Source organism: Cupressus sempervirens, chromosome 4 (genome assembly GCF_028749045.1).
Source record: "Cupressus sempervirens isolate cs-2001-9-10 chromosome 4, ASM2874904v1, whole genome shotgun sequence".
Taxonomy (NCBI): domain Eukaryota; kingdom Viridiplantae; phylum Streptophyta; class Pinopsida; order Cupressales; family Cupressaceae; genus Cupressus; species Cupressus sempervirens.
The window spans coordinates 497,740,306-497,765,990 of record NC_143121.1 but is presented as its reverse complement, the minus strand read 5'-3'; the positions used below and the strand labels follow the sequence as shown (position 1 = coordinate 497,765,990).

The window sequence follows — 25,685 nt, the reverse complement described above, 5'->3', positions numbered from 1 at the left end:
TGCTTCGGTGTTGCATTCTATCTGTGTGTGCCAGGCCTGTGATTATGACTTACATGTATTTGGTTGTTGACATTTATTGCATTAATTGGTATCAATTGTTATTGTAATGGCAGACTCTTGTTAGTCTATCTCTGATACAAATGTCTTGGCTCCTCTGACTGAGAAGGTAATAGAGTCAAACTCCTTTGAGTCATGTAGATATGTGAGTCTGAATAAGGAGCAACAGAAGTACGAGTCTTAGTCGGGTAGAAAGGATGAGATTCTCCATTTACTGAATCTATATGGTCCTGTTACCTGCATACAAATTTATCACCTAAATACTTTGGGTTTCTCTGATTCACCATTGAATCTCCGACTCTCTGAATAATCTAATGTATCAGAAAGAATCCCTCAGTAGCTGGTAATTCCAACATATCACCCCCCTGTATATTGGCTTTCTGTGCTAGCATCTGTCCCAAATTTGTATTCTGTGGTATCCTAGTTAGATCCTTAATTGATTCATAGTCAGAAAATGTCATTGCTTAATTTTGTTTTCATTGTTTCAGCTTCCTCTTTTGAATTAGAAACTGTCAACTTCGAGGTTGCCTATATGTGTCTTGGTCTGTTTGCAGATACTATGTAAAAGTGTAATGGAATTGTGTTCAGTTTGTTCAAGTATAGCTTGGGTTGGAATTGTATAAAACTTCATGTGAAGAGGATGGCCTTTTTAGAATTGGTTTTACATTAGACAAATGATGTATGAAAGTATAACCTGTGTATATAAGAGGAAAGCATATTATAACTAATCAGATATAAAAATCCAAAAAATAGAGCTCCATCAGAATTTTCAGCACAACTTGAGTTCTCCCAGCCAAGGAGAGCAGATGAGTCTGCCATTTTAAATGTTTCTTCTCAATCTTGAAATAAAGCCACATCCACCTCTTTGGTGGATGATTCAACACCAAAAGGGATACCTAAATATCTGACAATAGTGTTCAGTCCAGCCCACTGCCATCCTTTAGAAGTCAACCAGTTAGGAGCGGAGTTAGACCGTCCCAAGACAGTGGACTTATTAGGAGCCACTTTCGGTCCAGAAGCTAAACCAAGAAAGGTGGAGCCTGTTTAACATATTATCAAAATTTATCTCATTCAGCTCAAGGAAAGGGCTTGTATCATTAGCAAATTGTGCATTAAGAAGTGCCTCCTGGTTAGGGAGGATTATACCCGTGACAGGGGGACCAAGATTTAGACTTCTCAAGATATAATATAATGCATCAGCATCAAACACAAATAAGACAGGCACACTAGGGCACCTCTGCCTAATCGACCTCTCAAAGGATGGCCTCTGAGAGTTCTCCATTGACCTCAATGACAGTAGAAGAGTTTGTAAACCAAATATGGATTGACTTATAAAAATAAGGATGGAAACCAAAAGCCTGTTACATCCCCACAATAAATAGCCATTCAACTCTATGCTTTCTCAAAATCCAAAAGAATCATTGCAACATTCTGTCCATCAGCCTTGGCCCAATGCATAGCTTTCCAACTAGTAATCAAGTTTCAAGAATGTATCTCCCTTTGATAAATCCAGTTTGGGTAGTGGATATGAAGTTATTAAGCAGATTGTTGGTTATCAAAACCGCAGATTGGAATCCTACGAGCCTTGCCCGCTCGATGCTGGGATATCCAACTGGTTAAGGCCAACTTGACAGGATTGATCGATGTGATCTAAATCCCTTGCGCTTCTTGCTCTGCAAAACCGAGGCGGGTGTACCTGATCCTAGACGAAACACTTAGATCCAAGATGCTTAAAGCAAATTAATTAAAATGCGAATGCGATGAAAGCTTTCAAAACGACAAGAATTATAGAAAGCTTTAAGATTGCAAATTACGAATTAAGAATTTAGTAAATAATTGTATGAATGCTTTTTTAAATAAAAGTGATTATTACAGATGATTGCAGCAAATGAATTAAGAAAACATGAGTTTCAGACCTAGCTGATGATATCCTTCAGTGATTGACAGTTCCAATCTTTCTGGTGGACGCTATTTTGTAATTAGTTTCAGATTTAAGCAGGGTTAGGAAGGCCTACAGAGCATGCTTCAATCTCGAGTCTACTAGAAGTAATATGAATTTAGGAAAGATCTTAGGATCTAACCCCCACCATGGGGCAGTTCAAAATACACAAAAAATGAGATTTTCATAATATTGGTGACCATAAGCTTTTATAATTTACCTGCTATAGTTTTGTTCTCTTTTGAAAACCGGGGAAGTCAAATGGCTTGGACCATATAAAATCAGAGAAGTTGGCGACAATGGTTTTTTTTTTAAATTAAAAAAAATGAGCGTTGAAGTATCCTGCGGACAAGGTAAATGGGCCACGAACAAAACAAGTGTCCCCCGGACTAGCTTGATCAATGGACGGACTTATTCCGTGGCCTGTTTCCGTGGACAATTGTCCCGCGGATAGACCTTCCAAGACAAACAAATCGCAAATAAAACCCCCGCGGAAAGCTAAAATGAAGTCACACCTCGCACGGTGATTAGTAAAGCAGTTTCTGCAGAGAAGGTATAAGGAGTGACCATGGTGAACAAAAGGTAAGGGGAGAAAGTCTACGGGAGGAGGAAAAGGGTCTATGGAGCAGGAGAAAGGGTAGTTGTGGAGAAGGAGAAAGGGGTCCGCGGAGAAGGTGTGAGGAAGAGAGCACTACCGCCGAGAAGAAGGAAGCATTCCATAGGAGCTGGCAATAACACGAAGGGCTGAAGCAAGCTGCAGAGAAAGGAGAAGAAGAAGTAAACACCGAACCCTTTTTTGTTTTGGTTACAATAAAGACAAACCAAGAGACTGTTAGTATGTAGTCGGCAAGAAAAAGAAGACAGTGGAAAGATCAATTGAAGCAAAATAGTATGGAAAAGAATGCGAGAGTGTTGGCTTCAAGAGTTCGTGTTGCAGGGCCGGCAACATTGAGCAGCAAGAAATAGAAGGTGAAGGCCGACCTGTCACATCTAACAGTTCAATTCGAAGGGTTGAATGGCAGTGAGTGTTGGAGATGGTGGCAAGAAACGATGGACATAGACCTAATCAAGCAAATTTTGATCCGTGCCCAAGTCCATTGGGCAATACAATTCCCCGTGTTCTCCATTATAGGTTGTTTGAGACAATCCTAAGAACTATGGTTGAAACCTACGACAGGCACAACAAAACAAGCACATTTGTGTACAAGAAGCATGGGATGACAGTCTCCTTCAAAACCTGAGATTTCAACAGGGTACTTGGCATTCCTGGCCAAGGAGGTCGCAAAGTGGTGACCATGAATTACAAGTTGCCGCAAGAACACAACTTGTGACTTGAGTCCAAATGAGCACATTAACTTTGTTGAATGCCATGAAAACCCAAAAGGGGGACTTTTACTATCCTGCTTGTTATTGTTTCCAGTAGTAATAAGAAACAGAGCTTTGCAAATATTTTTGAACATCAATCCATATCACTAGTAATAAAATGATACGTTCAATCCCTACTAAGTGTTGCAACTCTTTTCGTCAATCAACGACAATTTTTACTAACACTTTGATGTCAAAGTGAAGTGTTTCCAGCAGTTAGAAGGCTTCATTTGGAGTCTTGGACTTATTCAAGCAAAACACCCTTGTTATATAGCACCAAGATTGCTGTAGTGATACTTTCAAGCTTTGATAACAGTGTTTTAATTCAAGCCCAAGAGATAATTAAACAAAACCCATAGCCTTCTTTAATGATGAGAATCACCTAAACTATATAATAACTTGGAGAATGCATAATGGAACTTGGAAATCAAGATGTGGAAAACCAGAACACATTCAGAGAGAGTGAGAGAACTTAGTAGAAATCCTACTTATATTTAAGGTCAAAATAGGGATAAATAGATCAACATGTCTACTCATATAGAAAAGGCTATGCAAATAAGAATTCATTTGATTAGAGAAGGAATGAGATGTCTTTCTTGATTTTCTTAGATTGCATGGGAGGCTATATCAGATTTGTGGAGCATGTTGATACGGCGATGTTTGTATGGAGTGCTATACTCGCTAGACTACACTGTTGAATTTCCATGCCAGATGCTTTAATGGATCCTTGTATTGACTCCCATGCGCAAGGTGAAGGAAGGTGAAGGATGAGAATTAATAACTCTTTCTATGCTGGCATGTGTACAATGTGTATAGTTGAGAAATGTGTGGGTAGGATGCTGCCAAGTTTTAAACTCTTATAGTATGGGGTGCTTCCATGTACTACGTGCATAAGGTGCCAAATGTCAAACTTGTATGGAGCCATTTCTTGTGGCATGGGTTGTGTTAGGTGTCACACATGTATGGAAGCATGACATGTAGAGGTTGATGTTATGTGTGTTACATATGTATGGTCCAATGTAAAGTTGCGTAAGGTAGAGAATGTGCAAAGCATGTTCCATTATACATGCCAAGCGTGATGTTTGGGGAGCTTTGTGGAGCTATTGAAGCTTGTGTACAAGGGACTCGTGATGTTGTGTGGTTGTATGTAGAATTGTTGAGCTGATGTTTGTGCAGTTGTCTGTGAAGTGATACTGCTCAGTATACATCTAATTCGCAAGGTGTTTAGGTGCTGTTATAGTATGCAAGAGATGCAGAGTAAGCAGTGTTGTTAATGGTCTGATGTGCAAGGCTTTGCTCAAATCAGTGCACATGCACTGTGGAAAAGGAGAATTTTTGTTATTTTGTCAAAAAAAAATTATAATGGTGAGAAAAATGAAACAGTACATTTTTAAAAGGAAAGAGCCAATGTGTATATTTCTTGCAAGACAATTGCTAAAATTTTGATTTATAAAATCATTTACAAGAAATGTTTGAACACTGGGAGTATTGGTACCTGCAAATTTTGTATTTACTCTATAGGAGATGTTTTGCATGCTGGAAACATTTTTTGGGCAAAAATAATTTAATCTAGATCAACCTAGAATTGAATGTAACCATGCTCAAATTAAGGACCTGTAGGTGGATCTGGTCACTCTGTTTAAAGAATGCCATGGTTTTTAGGTCATTCCACATGTAATGAGATGCATCATATCTTTTCAAGTAATTTTCTTTTGGTCTTGAAAGGGCCAAGGGGAGATAATGAACTAGGTAAAACAGTAGTACAAGAAGCATACCTTATGAATTTGCATTACAAGTAATAACAAATTTCTTGTCATAGTGGAGCTTATGTTTGCCTTGCCATTTCTCAAGTTTTTCAAAATTTGCTTTTTTTTTAATGCATCTATCCTGATTTGTTTTATTTGCTCATTTTTATACTAAGGTAGAAAAATACAATGCACAAGCAGACTAATTTTTTTGTTTTAAGCATTGTTTCTTGAATCTTCAAGGATGTCGGGCAGGGTGATGATGGACCTGAATATGGGGATGAGTTGATGACACAAATATAAGTGAGGATGGGGGTTTATGGGTAATGTCCCTGGCAGTTTTCTTTTGCAATATAGGGTGAGATTGAGGGGCGGAGCCTGTACCACCAAGCCAAAATCAAGGTCTTGAAGACTGCGTAGACCTTTGTAGTTCAAAGTATCTTTCATAATTCTACCACAATGTTTTCTTCACCAAGATCCTCACGATTTCTGGCCAAATCTCTATCCTTCAGAGAACTAATGGTGAAGCTCTAGAATCTAGCTGTTTAAATAATTAAGGACACAGTTGAAGATAGGAATATTTTCATTCTTGAATCTTTTTATTTGTATTCCTTTTTGTATTTACTAACTCTCTACAGTTGTCAGTATAAACAAAAGTAGTAATAGCTCAGAGAGAATGAATCTGAGTGTTGGTAAACAAAAACTATTACAGCTGTATTAGATTTGAGTTGTCTACTTTCCTCCAATACGGTGTAGACATTTTTTCTTTCCTCCAAGGTTAATCATGTGTACACATCACATTATTTGTCTATAGAAAGCTTTGACAAATCAAATTCCTTATAATGACAGAAAAACTGTTTTTTCATTTTAATTTATAAAATGAATAGTATGGCTTCCCAGGCAGTGGGGACTTTCCAGCCTCCCAGAGAAAATTGAGGAACTCCTTTAAGTGACTTGGTTATTCTTGGGATGTCAAGGCATCTGCCCAACATCACCACCAAGGGGGTGTCCTGCAGACAGTGGTCATTTTGTGATATTGCTATCAGGATTTAACTGTGTAGTTTCTGAGTCAAACTCATTGAGTATTCACACATGAATCCATCTCTCATGAGAATAAATGGAACACTTAGCACTCATTGGATCTAGGTGATGTTCACAGAGGTGAAGAACCGGGACTTCCCAGGTAGTCACCCATCCCAGTACTACTCCAGCTCAAGCACGCTTTAAACCCACTTTGCTTGCAACCTCATTTGCAAAACCTTCACTAAGTGTTGTGCCTTATGAACCATTCATTAGAAAGCCCCTTAAGCTCATCAATTGATAAAAAGGAGATATTTTCCACAGCAAGTCAAATTGTTCTTCACCTCTGGTAGCATCACCTAGATCCAATGAGTGCTAAGTGTTCCATTTATTCTCATCAGAGATGGATTCATGTGTGAATCACTACTCATGATATATGGGTCAATGAGTTTGACTCAAAAACTACACAGTTAAAGCCTGATAGCAATATCACAATTTGACTTGCTGTGGAAAATATCTCCTCCTTATCGGCAGTGGTCATGTCAGAAACATCCCCGCATCATTGGTGGTGCCGTGGGCAGTGATGGATGTTTCATCTGCATCCTCAAGATACCCCACTTTCACAGGGTTTTCTTAGAGTGAACCCATCCCTATTGAAATATGGTTTCAAGGCATTTTTAAAAGCCTCTTTTAATTGATTTATCTAGAATTAAATTGTATTCAGCAGCAAGGACTTTCTCTGTTAATTTACAACATAATGAGGGTCCAGGTAAAAAATGTTGGACTATCACTCATGCAGTAGGCCCTGCTCCATGACAAAGTGGTTCTCTATTTTAGGTTAAGCTTTGTTTTCTTATACTTTGAAGTAAAATAAAACATTTTTTCAAATCCTAGTGGTTTTCTTACGATTTTATTTTTTTATATAATATATTTATTTTTTATTTCTATGTATTATCTTTAGACCATCATTTTTTAATTTTGTATGGTTTTACTGTTTTTAAACCAAGCAATCAAATTCCAATTACACTTTTGTGGTGCCTTTAGATGCCATGTGAATGGAGTGGTGCTATTGTTCTCATGAACGCTATATTTCATTTCGTTATGCTATTCTGGTATCTTCACAGAAGATAGTGTCATATTATAAGGATTAAATAAATAGTCAGTGCTATGTATCAAAAAGAATTTTTTTTGGATATGCTGTAGAAGGTAAATTAAGGATTGAATAGATTTAAAATCCAACCCATTCTCTATGGCTGTTCGGTCTGTTCTAGATATGTGCCATGTATTTTCTTATTTTCTCTTTGATCTTATATTTTCTAATGTCTTGTTTATAATTATTTTGGGTTTTGATGGATGTGATCACTAATTTTTCTTATCAGTATTTTATAAATTACAAGATGAATGCAGCTTGCTGAAAGGTTTGGACTGTTTGGTGATCGTAATGCTTTATATTAACTATAATTGATATGTTTTCAGGGGATATGGTTGAATGAGCACCGAAACTATGGCGGTCCAAGGAGCATCTGCATAACTTTGCATGGAACAAAAAGGGCAGATGGAAGGTTTAACTTATTTGAAAATGCTGTGTTTTGTTTTTCAAATTGTCGCCAGTTTTTCACTGCATGAGATTCATCATCTGACAGCAGTTTTTTTGACACAGGAAATATGCATAAGTGAAATCGGTTTATTGTGGAATAGTCTACAAATTATTTTTCTTCAGTGCTCGCCAACAGGCTTTCAAATTGAACCGTACAAGGTTCATTTTTAGAGGGAAATCACAGAAAATATGCATAAGGAAAACCCATTTGGAATCCTCTGCAAATTATTTTTCTTAAATGCTGGCCAACAGGCTTTTAAATTTTTATGATCTCAAAACTTGACAAATTAGGATTAGGGAAACCTCAAATCTACTACTGGTACCCAGTATTTTGGGACTTCAAGCTACCTAGTATTTGTTGGTACTCGTGTTAGAAATTATGCCTGTTTTCACATCGGTTAAAATAATTATATGTGCTAAGCCTAAAATAAAAGCGAGTTGTTAGCTCACATAATAATTTCAGATAGTAATTTTATAATTTCTTTTAGTTTGGTTTATTTGTTAACGAGTTGTTAGAACAACCCATCTTTGTAAAGGGAGTTGTTATAGGAGACACAACAATCTACTGTAATATAGGACATGAAAAATGCTATATATGTGTAATTTCTATTCGAATGAAGAGTGAAGAAACATAGAGGCAAGAATTGTTTCATGTGAAATTTCTATTTATTCAGCTCAAACTATGAATATGGTATCAGAGCCATCAAATGGCATTTTTGTGTGAGAGATTGGACTGCAGATATTGTATGAAGAGATGGAGGAGAAGCTGCACGTCTTGCTGTGGATGTTCCAAATATAAGTCACTGTTGCTGATTAGAAAAAGGGGGTTGCTGCTGTTAATTCAAATCATTTGATTTTGCTGGACTCCCATTGAGACTTTGCTTGCCAAGAGATGCAAGGGAGCAGCACTCATCTTCAATCTGGATTGAGATGCTTAAGTGGTCTATCACAATTACAGTGAACAAAGCTGAGAATTTCGACGTGCAGCTGCAGGAGGATGCAGTTGCAGCTCTAGAAAATAGCGGTTCCCTTAGTCTATTGGTGAAGTTGAGAGGTTCTCAAAGAGCCCACCAGGGACCAAGTCTTGTTGAGTGTAAGGCTCTGACATCAAAAAAGAGATGAGGTCAGGATCGTGTCTCGAGTGCATTCAACATAATGGAAACTCCTTAGTCCTTGGTTCTTGGCCGAAGAGGTTCATTCATTGGCTTGTGTTCCTGTATCACGTAGCTAAAAAGATTTTGTGGAGGACTTGCATAAAAAAAAGGTCATTTGCATACAGAAGTGGCATTATCACATATTTAACTAATTGGACTCCCTTTCCATTAGTCTTGTTTAACCATTCTTTAACTTACCAATATATAGCACAAATAGAGTTGTAGAGAGTGGGCGCCCTTGTTTGACACCAATGTCGTTGCCAAAGCACTCTAACATCCCATCTGTGGTTTCATTGACCTGCTCATAAAGTCTATGCACCACAATTCTAAGCTCGTTAGGGATTTCCAATTCTTCCATTCTATCTAAGAGTTTGTTGTGCAGTATGGTGTCAAAGGCCCTTTTAAAATCTACAAAACAACAAAAAACCTCGACCTTGGACATTTTATATTTTTTCAACACCAAGATCACTAGTGGAATATTTTAATCTAAAACTAGCTTGCCCCTTTGTTCTACTTTCTATTTTTGCACATTTGCTGATTCTGTGTTCTATCATGCTACCAAAGAGTTTCCCAACTAGGGGGCTCACCATAATATTATGGCAATTTGATAGGTTATTTATGTCGCTCCTTTTATGGATGGGAAAATTATAATGTTGGTCATCCAATTTTCAGGAAAACCCTCTTCCTTGACATCTTTGAAATTACGATTGATATGAGGTGCAAGAAAATCAATGCCCCATTTCAAATGTTTAACTTGCAGCCCATCAATATCTTGGGATTTTCTCCTGCCAACCTCTTTATTCCCTAAATGTCATATTCAATGGTGAAAATTTTGGACATAGCATTGTTTCATGGAGGTTTATGCCTATTTTGCCCATGCTCATAAAACAATTTTTTCATACTTGAGCTATTAGGACCTTGTGATACTATTCCCTATTTGCTTCCTCTTTTATTGCAACTCTTTCCAAACTGTTTGGGATTTTGTTTTCCAAGTGTAAGCAGCTCCATCCTTCTTACATTTACATATATTTCTTTTATGCACCTATGCAACTTCTCATATTCTTTCTTGTTTTCCTTCCTCACTACACCTCTTAGATTTATTTTTGCTAGCTTGTACTCATCATCAAACTAAAGGTTTGTTGGGAAAGTATTTTTTACTTCTCTTTTGTGCATTGTCCTTTTACACTCTTCTAATGCCTTGTGAATTAAAGGAACTTAAATATCTTTATTTACAAAGTGTTTCTTCTCATTATCAAAACTATTCTAAAAAAATCCTAGTAAACCATCCAAGGGCACCTTGAATATTTTATGATTTTCCCAAGTCATTTGAATCCTTCCATCTTAGGGTATTTTCTTTTTTTAAGATGATTTCAAATAAATGGCCATTGCGTTTTTAAAATGGGTTGTAGTATGATTTTAGCCATATTGGACTTTTGCTATATTTGTCTTTGTTATCATTGAGGTGTGATCTTAAGAGAAAATAACATGGAAAACAATACTTTTCTCGTTGTATGTTTTACAATGATGTTTCTTGAGTTTGGCCACGTTTGCATATTGTTTTTTGATTAATTGTAAAATATGTTTTGAAGGGATCTAAAACCCTTTACAATATTAGAACAAAATGATATCAAAAGAGAGCCCCAAAACAAGATGCTGCCCCAAATAAGAAGACACCCAAAATAACAACAATTAAGAGAATCAAGCACTAAGCCCAAATTGACCCCAATGGGTTTTAAAATCAAGACCCCACAACTTGCAAAATAAAAGGAAAAACTAAGTTTTTCCCTTGCCCCTCTTCTTCTAGGAGAGTAGAGTCATTTCAAAATGAGGACAATACTTATAATGTTTTATAATAACTAGGATCCAACTCTCCACCAAAGCATCCTTACCGTGCCAAAGCTTGAGAGTCCACAGACTTTAGGAGAAAAACAAGACAAGGAACAACACTAACTGAACGAGAAAGGACTAGTATTGGTACCCTTTGGTGAAGGAACCAACTTGGTAATTTGTTGGACATAACCTACTCTAGCCTCATTTTGGGTAGAGCTAGGAACAACAATAATACCAACACTACGCTTGTCAAAGCCAGTAGACACAAAACTTATAATCCTGTTATGGACAAAACTAGTAGACATTGTATTTGGACCAACATTATTTTCCTCCTTTGCAACTATTTGCTCTAAACCAACAAAGATTAGTAGCCTCCTTGTCCAAAATAGGGGTAACCTCATCCCCATCCAAAATAGCTTGATCTAAAGTAGAAGAGTCAAACATAACTTTTGTAGGATTCTCTTCCCCTTTAGATGTAGATATAACCACTGTATAGTGTTGTGAAGAGGCTGCCTTCCACCATGAAAAGGGCTTCTTAGAATTAGCTCTTTCAAAGGCAACTTTCATTTTGTTACATATCACTATCTTCTACAAACTACAAAAGCCCAATGATTCTGCCCCATAATAACTAACACCCTTTCGATCATGTGGAGACATTTCCCAACATCGATCATTTTCTTCTATTAACTATATAAAGTTGTCACTTTCTTTGGTAACTCCTCTTTAGGTTGAGAGCTAGGTTGTTTGGTATCTTAGAATTAAAGTCTCCTATTATTAAGATTCCACCCAAAGTATTAAAAGAAAAAGTGTACTTTTTCAGCAATATGTAGGTCCAATCTACCACCCTCTTATATATTTTGAACCCTTTGAAGTAAAGTAGCATGCTACCACCCTTATTTAAACTTGGTTTTCTTTTATTTTTTAGCCATATTAAATATTTACATGTTTTTTGTAAATTAAAACAAAAATTCCTCCATCTCTTTTGTCACAATCATTTTTTTCATTCCACACCAAGGTTTTTTTATATCCCTCAAACTATGGATCTTCACATTGTCACGCTCGCATGTCTGTGTAAAAGACAAAGGTATTACCTTAGCTATGGGCCCTACCTCAGTCCTCTTCTACTTGGGTGACCTCTATAGTTCCAACTAACCATAGTTAAGTGTTCTTGTGTGGGAGGGGGTTCCTATTTTTAATGTGCCATTTGTCATTCATTGATTTGGGCCTTCCCATTTTGTAACCAAGCCCATTTTCCATTAAATCTCATTGTCTTTATTTTTCCCATTCTTTCCTTCTTTGTTCTTGTTGAATTATGGGAAGATCCTCATAAAGATATGTGTGCACTCATTTGAGGAATCTCTTCTTCCTTCGAATTGTGTTTTGTCTTCTATGTTCTTCAAAGGAACCCTTATATGAATGACCTTGTTATATTTCATCCATTTTCTAATCATTTATACTTGATGATTTGCTCCATATCCATATCTTCTCCTATTTTCCCACTTGTGTTTTTATTATCTCACTTGGAGTGTTTGATGTCCCTTTTACTACTTAAGTCCACAACTTGAATTTTATTTGTTCTCTTTATTGGTTTTCTTATAACTAGCCATTGTAGATTCAATTTCCTTAATGTATGGATCATTGTCTCTTTCACATACGGATCTATGTCTCTTTCATAACCCCTTACATAGCCCCTTATTATGTTTCCTTATGTTGTTTTCATCTCCTCTAACATTTGTCTTAGCAAAATATGATTCTATTCACCTTTTTCTATTAAATTGTAATTTTTGTACTTGTTTTCTAAGTGTGTTGTTCTCATTGTTGGTTTCTAATTGTCTTATGTGATCTCCTTCATCTTAATGTCCTCCATGCAACTTCTCATTTCTAGAGACTTGAGCCTCTCCCTCGTAAACATTAGCTCATTTATATATAGATTTGGGCACCATGTTAAGGTGTTAGAGCGAGACTATATGTGTTCATGAACTTATTATCCCTAGCTTCTACCTTGTTTGTTGTTTTAGTTTCATGCTCAAACTTTTTGGAAACCAGTGTTGTATGAGATGTTGCGTTCATCTTTTCTTTTTCCTTATTTTTCTTATGCTCATTTTGTTCATGTCCAATTTCAATAATATCTAATGCCTTAAACATTGTTTTGGTAATATTGATTCTAATTTTTCCTTTCTTGCATACTTTACTTTTTGAGTATGCCTATGCCTTAAGATCCATTTGTATTGTTTCACATTTACATACACACCTCTTCACTGAGCTATGCATGTTATTTTAAGTATCCTAGTATGCATGGTCCTTGTGTGCCGCTTCCCCTTCTTGAGTGTCGAAGGTTTTCATTCACAAGACACAAAATGCACTTTTGTAGCTCAATTTGAGGGTACAAGTACAATAAAAGGATGTCAACCAATATCAACATGTGATAGTAAAAGTAGAATCCTCATCCAAAGTTCATCGTGCATGCCACTATTGTAACAAAAATAAGTATATTGGAATCTACCAAGTTCAAAGTGCTAAGAATTTGCTAAATGGGAAGCTCAAGCTAAAAGCATTCATTGCCTCTAAAAATATCAAAGAGTGTGACACTAATGAAGGTGTTGATGATGTTGATAAAACATTTGATGAGGAATTGTCACTTTAATATTTATTAGTGAGTGTGAGTACTTGGCAAAGAATCACGCATTTAGAAAATAACTTTTAAAAATAAGTAATATTTATTAGTGACTGTGAGTACTATTACTTATTTTTAAAAGTTATTTTCTATATGTGTGATTCTTTGCCAAGTAGCCCTCGTAACATAGGGTTAGACATGGAGTGTTATTTTTGAGAAATGTAAATAACATCGTGAGCATAGTACATCCATAACAACAATGCACAAGTAAGATATAAACATTCCACGGTTGTTATATGATTGTGCACAAGTGGAAGACTCGGAGGTACTCCCAAGGGTTCCAAGACAAACCCAAATACATACAAGAACAATCATTTCACATTTAAGTCACTATGTGAGAGCTTATATCTTGTCCAAAAATCCCATGGGATAGGACCAAACCATCATCCACAGTTATAAATTGAGGAGACAAGTTCATTCTTAGTGTGATCCAATACTAGGTTCATCTTAATACCAAATTGAAAAGTGATCTAACCAATAACATATCGATTCAAAAAAGAAAAAGTCCTCATTATGGAAAGGAGATTCTTCACAAAATTTTATGATGGTCAAGGACTCCTCTCAAGGGGAGTCGAATCACACAAAAGGTGATGTGGTTCAAGTGCAGGGTGTCTTAGAAGGGAGGGAGGGAGTTCCTACTATTATTTTTGTTCCGAAAACGGTAGTGGTAGGTAATGTTGTTGGGTTGGAACAATTGGTGAATGTCATCCCTGATCAACATAAGTCTTTTTGGTCCAAGTTTGTTGGTCTTTACCAAAGAAATGCTAAGAAAAGTATTGGCACACTTATTGTTGTTGATTCTGTTGATTTGAGACAATTGGATAAAACTTGTTTTGATTAGCATAGGAGTATTGGATCTGTGAATGTTCAATCTGTCCAACAAATTGTTGGTGTTACCACTGGGGCTAGCTTTGTCTAGCATAATGCTACAACGATTGTTGTTTATTCTGCTAAGCAAATAATTGAAGGGGATTCTCTAGTAGAGGTCACCAATGTTGGACCTATCTAGAATCACCTTGTTGGTCCTACTGTTGATTGCTCTTATCACATTGTTGTCTTCAATCTTTGGATTCTCAAGATTGGCAGGATAAAGCTGCAATGGGGGAAGAGTGATATGAATTAAGAATTCAGTACCTAGTGTAGGACCTGGGGTATTATGATTTAATTAAAAATAATATAAATGCAACAATAGATTTTTGCAAGCCAAAAAGTGATCCATTGTATTTGAAAATAGAGTTTATACATAGTTTGATTGATCCCAAGAATCACCACTATCCCTTGGAAAGGAAAATGAAAAGTGCACATATTATTTAATTACAAAACCAACTCTAAAAACTACTAAAACTATGAAAATGTATGTTAAAAATTATGTCTAGTTGTAGAAGTCATAAATGTCTACTTGTAGCTTGAAAACATGAACTATTGGATTTTTTAGGAAAATCTCCAGAATTTCTACATTTAGTGCCAAAAGGTTTTAGCAAAGCACACTTTCTTGGAGTTGTTGATTCCTTGAAATGCCCTAAAGGCCACTAAAAACGCAAAATACTAAAACATAGAAAATATATTTTTTTAAATTGGTATTTTCCTAGATTTCTTCTTGTGTCAACATCCTAAGCATCTTCCTAAATTGTATTATGATCATTCATTCCCCCTTGAGAGGAAATGGGCCACACTTTGTAACAGATGTGGAATGAGAAGCTGGATTTGTTTAAGTGTAAGACACCTACCCTATTGAACAAGTTGTCCCACTTTCACCATTGGGTACAAATAGATAGTTTGGTTCCTCAAATTTTTCACAACTTCCACAATTTGATTACTTTGGAGTAGATTAACAACTTATGGATTTTAACTGTACATGAATGATTTCCTCAACAACATCTACAATGTCTAGTAAAGGAAGGAAATATGGCTCCAATGTTTCTACATTGAAGATGGGAGAACATCTAAATATGGGGACAAGCTAAGTTCAAATGCATTTTCATCAACTTTCTTGATGGCCTTATAGGGATCATAGCAAAGAGGATGAAGCTTCCTATGAGTGCTTCACAATTGTTCCTTTTGGAAATGCAACAATACATTCTCCCCACCTTGAAAATTATGAGGAGTTTGATGCGCATCGTGCCTTTGTTTATACTTTTTAGTGGTCTATTCCAAAATTTCATGAACTTGCTACTACAAATGATGAATTTTATTAATGATCTTTGTCGCTTTGTCCTTCTCCTTATCCAAGCATGGCACTAAGTTAGGTTGTATAACTAGTATAGAAACATTTATTGGTGCTAAAGGTTGATATCCAAGACAAACGTCAAATGGGTTATGGTCAGTTGAACTATGAATTCTCTGTTGTAGCTATGTTGTACATATGGAAGACTCGCATACCATGTGCAAGGATGTTTGGAGTGATACATACACATAATTTGAATAATAATTCAATTGACAACCTCTATTTGACAATTTTTTGAGGTAATGTACTAGACTTAGTTTTGTGTTCATAATTGCCCATGATGAAGACCAAAATTTACTAAGAAATTGACTGGATCCCTATCTAAAAATAATGCTTCTTGGTAGCCTAAAATGAACCCAAACATGCTCAAAGAAGAGTGTTGTAGTTTCTTATGCAAATATTGACTTTCTACAAGCCACAAAGATTTCCATTTTTAAAAGTCTATCTATTACAACATGTATACTATCATGCCCCTATCTAGTGGTAGGAAGACCAAACATAAAATCCCTATAAATTGAATGCTAAGGTTTTTCTAGAATAGGAAGTGGTAAATATAAACCAAGCTTATGATTTACAGACTTTTGAATGGCATACATTGTACAAGCTTGAATGTATGCTATAACATCATTTTTCAGTTTTGACTAGTAAAAACATATTTTAAGTATAGCAATAGTCTTAGCTATTCCAAAATCATCAACAACCTTCATGTACTGAGGATTCGATATCAATTTCTCACATTCTACCTCAAGCACATAGATTTGGCCAAGGTGACAAAGCATTCCATCTTACACATAATAAGTATTCACATGTTTGACTTCCATGAGTTGAGTATAAAGATCAAAAAAATTGTTATCATGTCCATACAAGTGGGCCCAATTTTTTGTTTGGTGACCACATTACTCTAACATCATTACAATTCCTCTAATATGAGGCATGCTCAAACTATCTGCTACCTTACTAGTGTTTCCTTTCTTATGGTGAAAATTGAGATGAAATTGTTGAAGATAAGTTGATCACCTTTGGTGCCTATCATTTTGCAATTTTCCTTGTGATTGCAAAAATTGAAGGGTTTTTTTTATCTGTGTAGATGATGGTTTCCTTTCCCAATATATAATGTTTCCATTGCTTGCAAGCTTGGACAATAACATATAAGTCTTTATCATAGGTGGGATACATTCTATATAAAAAAAAAAGTATCATTATGGTGGGTAATTGAATGTCCATGTTGCATCAGGACTTCTCCTAGGGCATATTGTGATGCATCAGCTTTTATTTCAAAATACTTTCGTAAATCAGGAAGAGATAAAATTGGTGTAGAACATAACTTCTATTTTAACACCTCAAATTCTTGTTGTTGTGTGTGTCCACTTAAAGTTTTTTTTCACACCTCCTCATAGCGACTAATTTAAAGGCTAAGACAAATGTGAAAACCCAATCACAAATCTACAATAAAAGTTAGCCCACCTAAAGAAGCTAAGCAACTCTATGAGATTCCTTGGATTGAGTCAATCTTTAATTACTTGAACCTTTTTAGGATCAACATGAACACCCTCGCTATCAATAATATACCCCCATGTATTTAATACTTTGCATACAAAAAGAGTATTTTTCCTTGTTCACATAGAGTCCATGGTTGTAGGGTAGAGAATACCTATTCCACATGTTGTAGATGTTCTTCCTAAGTTTTAGTGAAAATGAGAATGTCATCGAGATACACAACTACAAATGAATCAGTTAATAACCTAAGTATATCATTCATCATCCTCATTAATGTGGCTAGGGAATTTGTGAGATCAAAGGCATCACCAACCAATATATAGTCCCTCCTTAGATTTAAAAACAATCTTCCTTGCATCTATTGGATCAATTGGTAATTAATGGTACCCAGATTTCAAATTGATTTTTGTGAAGAATTATTTCCCCCTAATTTGGTCTGAGAGATCATCCATCTGAGGAATTGGATATGTATAATCAATACAAAGCCTCATGTACCATCATTTTTCTTTGCAAGAACAATTGGGCTACCATAGCCAGATATACTTGGGTGGATATGTCCTTTCTGAATCAATTCTTATATCTAAGAAATGGAGTTCCTAGTCTGAAACCAATAGCAAGTCTAACTTGGCAATGTGAGGGTACCCATGTTGGTAAACACATTCTAATATTTTGTTACAAATATGATCCATTGACCTTTGTTGTTTTGTTGTGATAGTCGTTGTGGCATGGGAATGATACACATTTTCTTATGTTCCTTAGGATGAATCATTAATAACACAAATGTACTAGTTTGGGCATTCAATGTTCTACATTATTTTGCACTAAAAGACATGAAGTGTGCAAGACTTACCTCTTGTCTCTGGTACTTTTGTCCACCCAATTTGATTTATAGAGAAGATGAAGAAGCTGAATGAGATATTGATGAAATTAGACTGGTCAAAGATCAAGTGGAGAACATAATAGAGGAAGATTAAAATAGGACTCGACAAGCTTTAGGAGGAAGCATCCATAACTCAAATTTGTTGTTATTTAATTCCTAACATTTTATCAACAAGACTGTGAAATCCCTTAAACAAGTAGTCTCTAACCAGACTTGGAAGTTCTCTTTAAGAACTTATAGTAAATCCTTTAACAGGATGAATGTCATATTAGTGGGATAAAATCTCTTAACATGTATAGTCTTCAATGAGACTTTGAATATTCCTAACAGGGTATTAGACAATCCTAATAGGATGAAGTCAAACAGAAAATGACATTGATGTAAGCTCTTAAGTAGGCACCTTATTGCTACAATAATGAGTTGTGGGTGCCATCCCCACCACAATTTTTCTCTCTGACCAAGGGATTTCTGCAAGACCAAAATATTGTGTTAAAGTGTTTGAGTGTTTATGTGTTGCATGTTCATTTATTTTCAAGTTATTTGTTATCTATTATTATCACAATATTTATTGGTAAAATGAAAATTAGATATTGGTATAAATGAATGTAAGAGTATAAGTTTGAGATTGATTAGAAAACTTGTGAACTGTTTGAGGTACGAATTCACCCCGCTCCCCCCTCCCCCTAGTACCTAGCCTGAGATCTTTCCAACAATTGATATTAGATCTAGCATTGGTTCTTTGAAAGGAAAGCTTAACATCTTGGAGTAGATCTACGAGAATGGAAAGCTATAGGTATAAGAAATGATTAGAGGATGTTATTGGACATATACATGACCTAAAAAATAAGTTAAAGACGTCATTTGCAAGAAGGAAGGAATTGACCAAATGATTACGGATGAGCCTTGATTACCTAGATAAATTATTGGAAGGAAGTATCAATTATGAATAAGTTGATGTTGCTATTCCTGTTCTATTGAAAAATAATAATGAACTACTTGAAGAACTTAGTCAAATGAAGAAAGAACATGAAACCAATCCTTGAGGATGACAAAAGTACTAGAAAGAGTGAGGACTACCAAGAGTGCCAATGAAGCTCTTGAAAATGAGAAAAGAGATGCTGAAGAAATGACCACAGAAAAATATTCACTCCTGGAAAGAGAATGGAAGGAGAAAATAAGAAACTAAAGCAAGAGAATGAAGACTTGAAGAATAAGCTAAAGATTGAATAGGAAAACAATGCAAGACTTACAAGGTTTTAAAAAAAATGCATAAAATCAATGAACAATTGAAAAAATAGAGGAAACTAGGTGACACCACAAACTTAAGATATGTCGACAACAACAAATGGAGAAAGGAAAATCATCAAAATTAGGATATCAAATTTCTGAAAAATCAAGTGATGCATAAGGTAAGGAGCCCTATATTCCCGCCCGTTACAATTGTGGAAAATATGGCCATGCAAAAAATGTTTGTAGAAGAAAGAAAGATCTCCTAGAAGTACTATTTTAATGGTTACCACTATAATTATAAAAAGTTTGGTCATAAAGCCTATGAGTTTAGATCTAAAACTACGAGCACAACATCTAAGAAAAATTTCTATGGATATTGTTATATATATAATCACTACAGAAACAAAGCTTAAAAATGCAAAAAAAATAAAAAAATACTACCAGCAAGGAGATTATTATATTATCAAAAGGAGAAAAATGACCTTGTCAAATGCTTTCACTGTGGTAAATTATGACATTTGACTACTGAGTTAAGGAAAGGAATTGTACAACTTGGAGACCATCTGGACTCCCACATTATATTTGGTCAAAGTTTAGACATTCTACCTATAACTATAAATATTGGTTTGCTACCAACAATGAAGATGATGTCAAAGGAAAAAGAATTGTAAACTGAGAACAAATTAAAGAATAAATGAAGAAGATATGGGTGAAGAAAGAGGATGATGAAAAATCAATGGAAGAACCTATGTCAAATGACATAGGGAATTCATCCATAAAATAAGAGAGTAAAATCTTATTTTTCTAATTTCATTTAAATCATTATACAAGTCCCTTAAATCAGTTTTGAGTTGAAAGATCTAAAAGCATAAATAGATGCAATAAAACTATCATAAAATTTTGGTATAAAATTCATATCAATGTACAATAGTTATTATTGGTATAAAAAATGTTATCATTGACTTGCAATAAAGATTTTTTTATAATAATCATTCAACACCTGTTTCCTATATATAACAAAACACTTATCATAAGAAAGGCATGTTCTAGAAAGTATTTGCGAAAACAAATATGAGGAAGTGATTACTCGATTGAAATAGTAAACCTTAGCTACTTGGAATCACATGAGAAATATTAATATGGTTAGGAAAGTCATATTAGTAGACAGATCACTAGAAGATGAACCTGTATATCAAATGTGTTCATTGAAAGCAACATAAGTGAATGGCGTTGGAGCATTATTGTGGATACCAAGCCAAATATTATTATGCCAGAACCTATATCTAATGCAAGATGACATAGATTAGAGATGAAGATATAAATACAACCTACAAGTAACTATACAAAGATGATGAAATGTTGAAGGAAGAGTATAGACATCTTAGAATGAAAGGATTGACGCATATTATGCACATACCCAAGAACTTTGAAATAGAATGGATCATGTGTGTACTAAGTTGAATACATGGAGAATATGTATTGCTAGAAGAAGATAAACAAGTAATCATTATGAAATAAATTATCCATGTAGTTATTGGACTATTGGATAATAGAAGGAAATGCGTAAAATAACTAAATCCTAAAACAAAGATCAAAGGATTAATAAGTACAAGCAAGGTCAGAAATCTTTTGTTGTAAGCAACATTGTGGACAAGGAAAGGAAATTTGCATGAATGGTCATTGGATATAAAGTTTTTGCAAGAAGATCAAATAGAAATCATATTAGGTTTAGCACTATAGGTTGCATATGAGATAATTATGGAAGGAAATATATATGATTCATAATGATTACTTGTTTATCTTCTTCTAGCAATACATATTCTCCATGTATTTAACTTAGTACACACATGATCCATTCTATGTCAAAGTTCTTGGGTATGTGCATAATATGCATCAATCCTTTCATTCTAAGATGTCTATACTCTTCCTTCAACATTTCATCATCTTTATATAGTTACTTGTAGGTTATGAAAGGTCATCAAATGTTGAACATAAGGAAACTAAAGAAACAAAGATTAAGGTATGAAGCATTATTAGTTTGTATAATTTTTTATATACAAAAGTATTTTATTGGCATTTGTAGAGTAAGTTGGACAATAGGAGAGCAAGTAGTACATAAAATTAATAACTTTAATGAGAAATTTGAAGGAAATAATAGTATAGTAATGTGGAATTACTTTAAATATTTTCAAGAAAAGATGTATGGAAGGTATAAGATACCACACATATTGTTGAAAAATGCAAGCACATATGTTTTTTGGTTAGCACCCACTCATGCATAATTAAAGTTGTGGAACCCCAAGCATCATGGTTACAATCTTTTGGATATGAAATAAAGGAAGATTAATTAATAACACAAGCATTGAGCTACTATTGGATCAACCTAAAGATAGAGCAGCCAATTGGTTTGGAACTTACAAAGAAGTATTAAAAAGAATGATATTAGAAGAAAATAAATCAAAAGAAGAAGGTAGTAGTAGTATTATGATAAGGTATAAATCAATTTTAATACCAGAGACATACACAAACATAAAATCTAAATTAGAAAAATAGACAAGCACTACCAATAAAGAAGAACAAGGACCAACAACCAAAACAAGGTCTAGAATAGTACAAGCATCAACAAAAAGAAGAACAAGAAGTCAATCTACAACAGAAGGAACCATAAGGACACAAAGAAAGAAAAAAATAATTTGAACTTAAGATAGAGAAACCAAAATTGAATATTCTGTGAACAAGAAATGATCTAGCAGAAGTGATAAGACAATATGGCACTATAGAACACATACATAAAATCCAATATAGAACGTGGAAAAAAGAAGATACAAAATTGTGAAAGATGCAATAGATTTTCATCTTCACAAGTTTAAAAGATATCCGAGTGAATTGAGACATAATATCCATGAAGACTTACTTGAAAAAATACTACAAGATGGGATGAAGTCGTAGAATAGGAAAAGTTGAGTAGAGAACAAACATCAATCATAATGTAACTAGAAATCAGTAATAAAAAATATACTTACTAATGAAAAAAATGAAAATAGATTCCCAATTAAGTACATGACAACAAAGGTACTTGATATATTATTGGAAGAAGTTGAACAAGAAGGATTAATGATGTGGAAACTAATTTTAGATGCATAAAAACCACAAAGGCAAGAATCAAATGCATTAGTGCATGTTGATGAAATATAAAAGTTAAATGAGAAAATTGAACAAGGTGAGCATAAAGACCTAACTAGAGAAGAAAGACCTATAATATTTGACAAAGAACAAGAAAGACAAACTATTAACATACATGATGAATTTGGTAAGGATACTGATGAGGAGGAGGACAAGCAATCTGAAGAAGAACATACATAAGAAGCTACAATTACACATACTAAAATGTGATAGGAAATACATGCTACCAATATAGCCTACTCTATCCGTGATACTACGAGTATGAAAACAATGGAGGTGTAGGTATTAGAGGTAGAAAATGTCAAGACACAAAGTAGAGAAACTAAAGAGCTACAAGTTGTGAGAACTCTACAAAGTATAACAATGAGCACAAAAACACAAACCAAGAGGAAAAAATATTTAGTTTCAGATAAAGAAGAGGAAATCTAGATGACAAGCCTAAATTGGAGATCTTGAAGAAAATTCCTATAAAGTTGAATTATGAGGAACATATAATTTATGCATAATGACTTAAAGATAAAATAGTTATAGATTAAAGGCTAAAGGAGAAACATAAGAGTACTATTATAAAGCAGACAATTGAAAATTTTCAAGTTTACTATCGGCAATAACAATAGATGAGATAGAATCAAGTACAAAGTAGCTACAAACTTTTATAAATAAAATTAGAGAAGATCAAAATATGAAAGAAGAACTTTAAGGAATGGTACAACAAAGATTATACTCTAGTGGAAGCATAAATAAGTTAGTCTATAGGGACACTAGTGGAGAAGTTGGAAACAATAAAGGGTCATTAATTGAAGTAGCAAAAAATTTAAAGTATATATTTATAAAAGGTAAAACATCAATTGAGGAATCATGTGTGATATCTGTCATTATTGATATGATGCAAAGATAGATAGAATCTAGAATTGGATTGATAAATATACTAGGAAAGGATGATAATGAAGATATTACCATCAACATTATACTAGCAAAACTCCATTTCATTTCCATCAACAGACTAAAGGAGTAGGGAACTACAATTTTGACAAACATCACAAGAAAACATTAAGAATTAGGAGAAAAATAACACCCCAACATACTACAATCTTGATTGCCTTTGCCATTTCTACCAAAGGGGGAGAATATGAGGAACACAGGAGAATGTGAGAAAGGGGATAGATTAGATGGGAGAGGTCAGGGAAAAAAAGAGAGACAGAGATGAAGGAACATACCAAAGGAGTATAATCAAAGTTAAGACATATCAGAGTCAGTATCAGCAAGAAGAATGTGTTATCAGAATAAAGGGATGTTTATCGAAAAAGTTAGTTTGACATTCACCCTGCTAAAGGATTTACATGTTGTACCCACAACACTATAACTGTAATATTCTTATTTTATATGCTCCACAAATTCTTCCCATGTGGATATAGCATCAAAAAAAAAAAATCATTTTCACCTTGGGCTTCTTGGGTTGTTGTGTGAACTTCCCATGCCAAATTCACATGATTCTTAGCTTCGAGGAGGATGAAGGTGATTTTTTCAATATCTAAGAAACTATTACACAAAAGTAGCTCTCAAATTTGGACAGTCATTCATCAGCAATGGCTACATCAATTTTCCCTTGAAAAGTTGGAATATCAAAATTTATTTGCACTTTGAATGGGGTTTGTCAGCCAAATGTTTAATTTCTTGGATTGGCATGTGCCTCTCATTTTTCAAGCATCCATGAAGATTCCTTCATCATTTCTTCGTGTTGTTTATTTAATGTCTATTCTACCAATGTTTTGAAGGATTCATCCATCCTGTTAGGTTTTTTTTCTACCATCTACTACTCTTTTTGTCTCATAGGAGGATAATCTAAGGGATATCTCATTCCCAAGTCCAATGATAAGTCGTGATGCAGGAGCATCCTGGGTGTAAGAGTGATTTGATTAGGGTCTAGGACTATTATAGAGGAATGCTTTACATAGTTACATAAAGTTAATTCAAAGCATTATTTAGCGAATTAACATAAATTAGATGCTTAAATGAATAAAGCATCTAAAATCAATAAATTGAAAGAAAGAGAGTAGAGAGATAGAAGGCAAAGTACAAATTGATAATGGAGTTCATCCATGGGTCAGATTATGTCTCTAGGTCCCTCTCCAATAAGGTGACCGATCTAATTAGCTCCAAGAATCAATTACAAGTGTTTACAAGATCATTCCATTCAAGTACAAAAACATCACAATATTTTGATGTATAGGAGTGACAAAAAAAATCTCAAGAGCATTCTCTCCTTCTCATCACCTGAAAGATTTTCAAAGGCCTACTACTCCTACTTTAATACATAAAATCAGTCGTAAATGGGCTAAAACTATTAATTGCAAAAATAACCCTTTTAAACCAACTTTATCTTCATATTCACCCCTCTATCATATTTTGGTTATGATTATCCTCTAAAATTATGGGTTAGTTTTAACCCATATCCTTATTTGCTAATGATAGGTGGGTTACTAACGTTTAAATATTAAACATCCCACAAGATAATTTTAGAACCTGAATGGCATAGTAGTAGGCCTTAAATTATGGAGACCGTTGGTTGGGGGTTCAACTCCTGCCAACCATCATGCACTTAATGGCCATTTTGTACACTTTAAAATTAACATCTTACCATATCATAGTAAATTGCACATGTGGTTACGCGACAAAGGTGGATAGTTAGGATATAGAGATTATGAGCTCGAATCTCTTCAACATATTTTTGCCACCTGATTTCCAATGTGCCATGTAACCATGCTGACTGTAATAGTGACATCATCATGATGTCATCAAAATCCATATTTTTACTTGAACTTCAAACTACCATAACTTCCACATATGGTCTCTATTTTTTACGAAACGAACGACATTGGAAAGCTCTCGATGAGTTCTTCAATTTGAAATCCATTCTTGAACATTTTTGAGATGATTAATTTTTCACCTTTTTATGGCTTATGTTCCTAGTTTGACCAAACTTTGACCAACCAATGTTTTATCATCTAAACTCCAATTTTTCTCGTTCAAGTTGCATTGGAGTCAGAATTGTGAACACTTTGTAATAATGTTGAATCTTGGAGAATTGGGGACATTTCAATTTTAACTAATTTTTATCCCTTCGATCAAAGAGCAATCTTGCATCACCCAAAAAAAACATTTCCTTTTTGTTTCTTGAATAAGGGTTGTCTCAGTGTAGAGTTGTTGTTTCTAGAGGCTTACTACTTTGTAAGTTAGTCATATGAACTTGAAATGTCTTAATTTTAGAGGTGGATGTTCATCTTGGATAT

General features: G+C 34.6%; 1 protein-coding gene and 1 pseudogene across 1 annotated transcript in view; both read left to right on the top strand.

Annotated features, from left to right (window-relative positions):
• LOC149562118 (uncharacterized) overlaps positions 1–8,180 on the top strand; it is a 171,431-nt gene extending 163,251 nt beyond the window's left edge. Inside the window, exons 8-9 of the mRNA XM_089825660.1 lie at positions 7,603–7,688; positions 7,787–8,180. Coding sequence (XP_089681786.1) covers positions 7,603–7,688; positions 7,787–7,799 — 99 coding nt within the window. The 3' untranslated portion in view covers positions 7,800–8,180. The remainder of the gene's footprint in view (positions 1–7,602; positions 7,689–7,786) is intronic.
• Positions 8,181–8,653: 473 nt separating this feature from the next.
• The window catches only part of LOC149562117 (uncharacterized), a 41,281-nt pseudogene continuing 24,249 nt past the window's right edge, over positions 8,654–25,685 (top strand).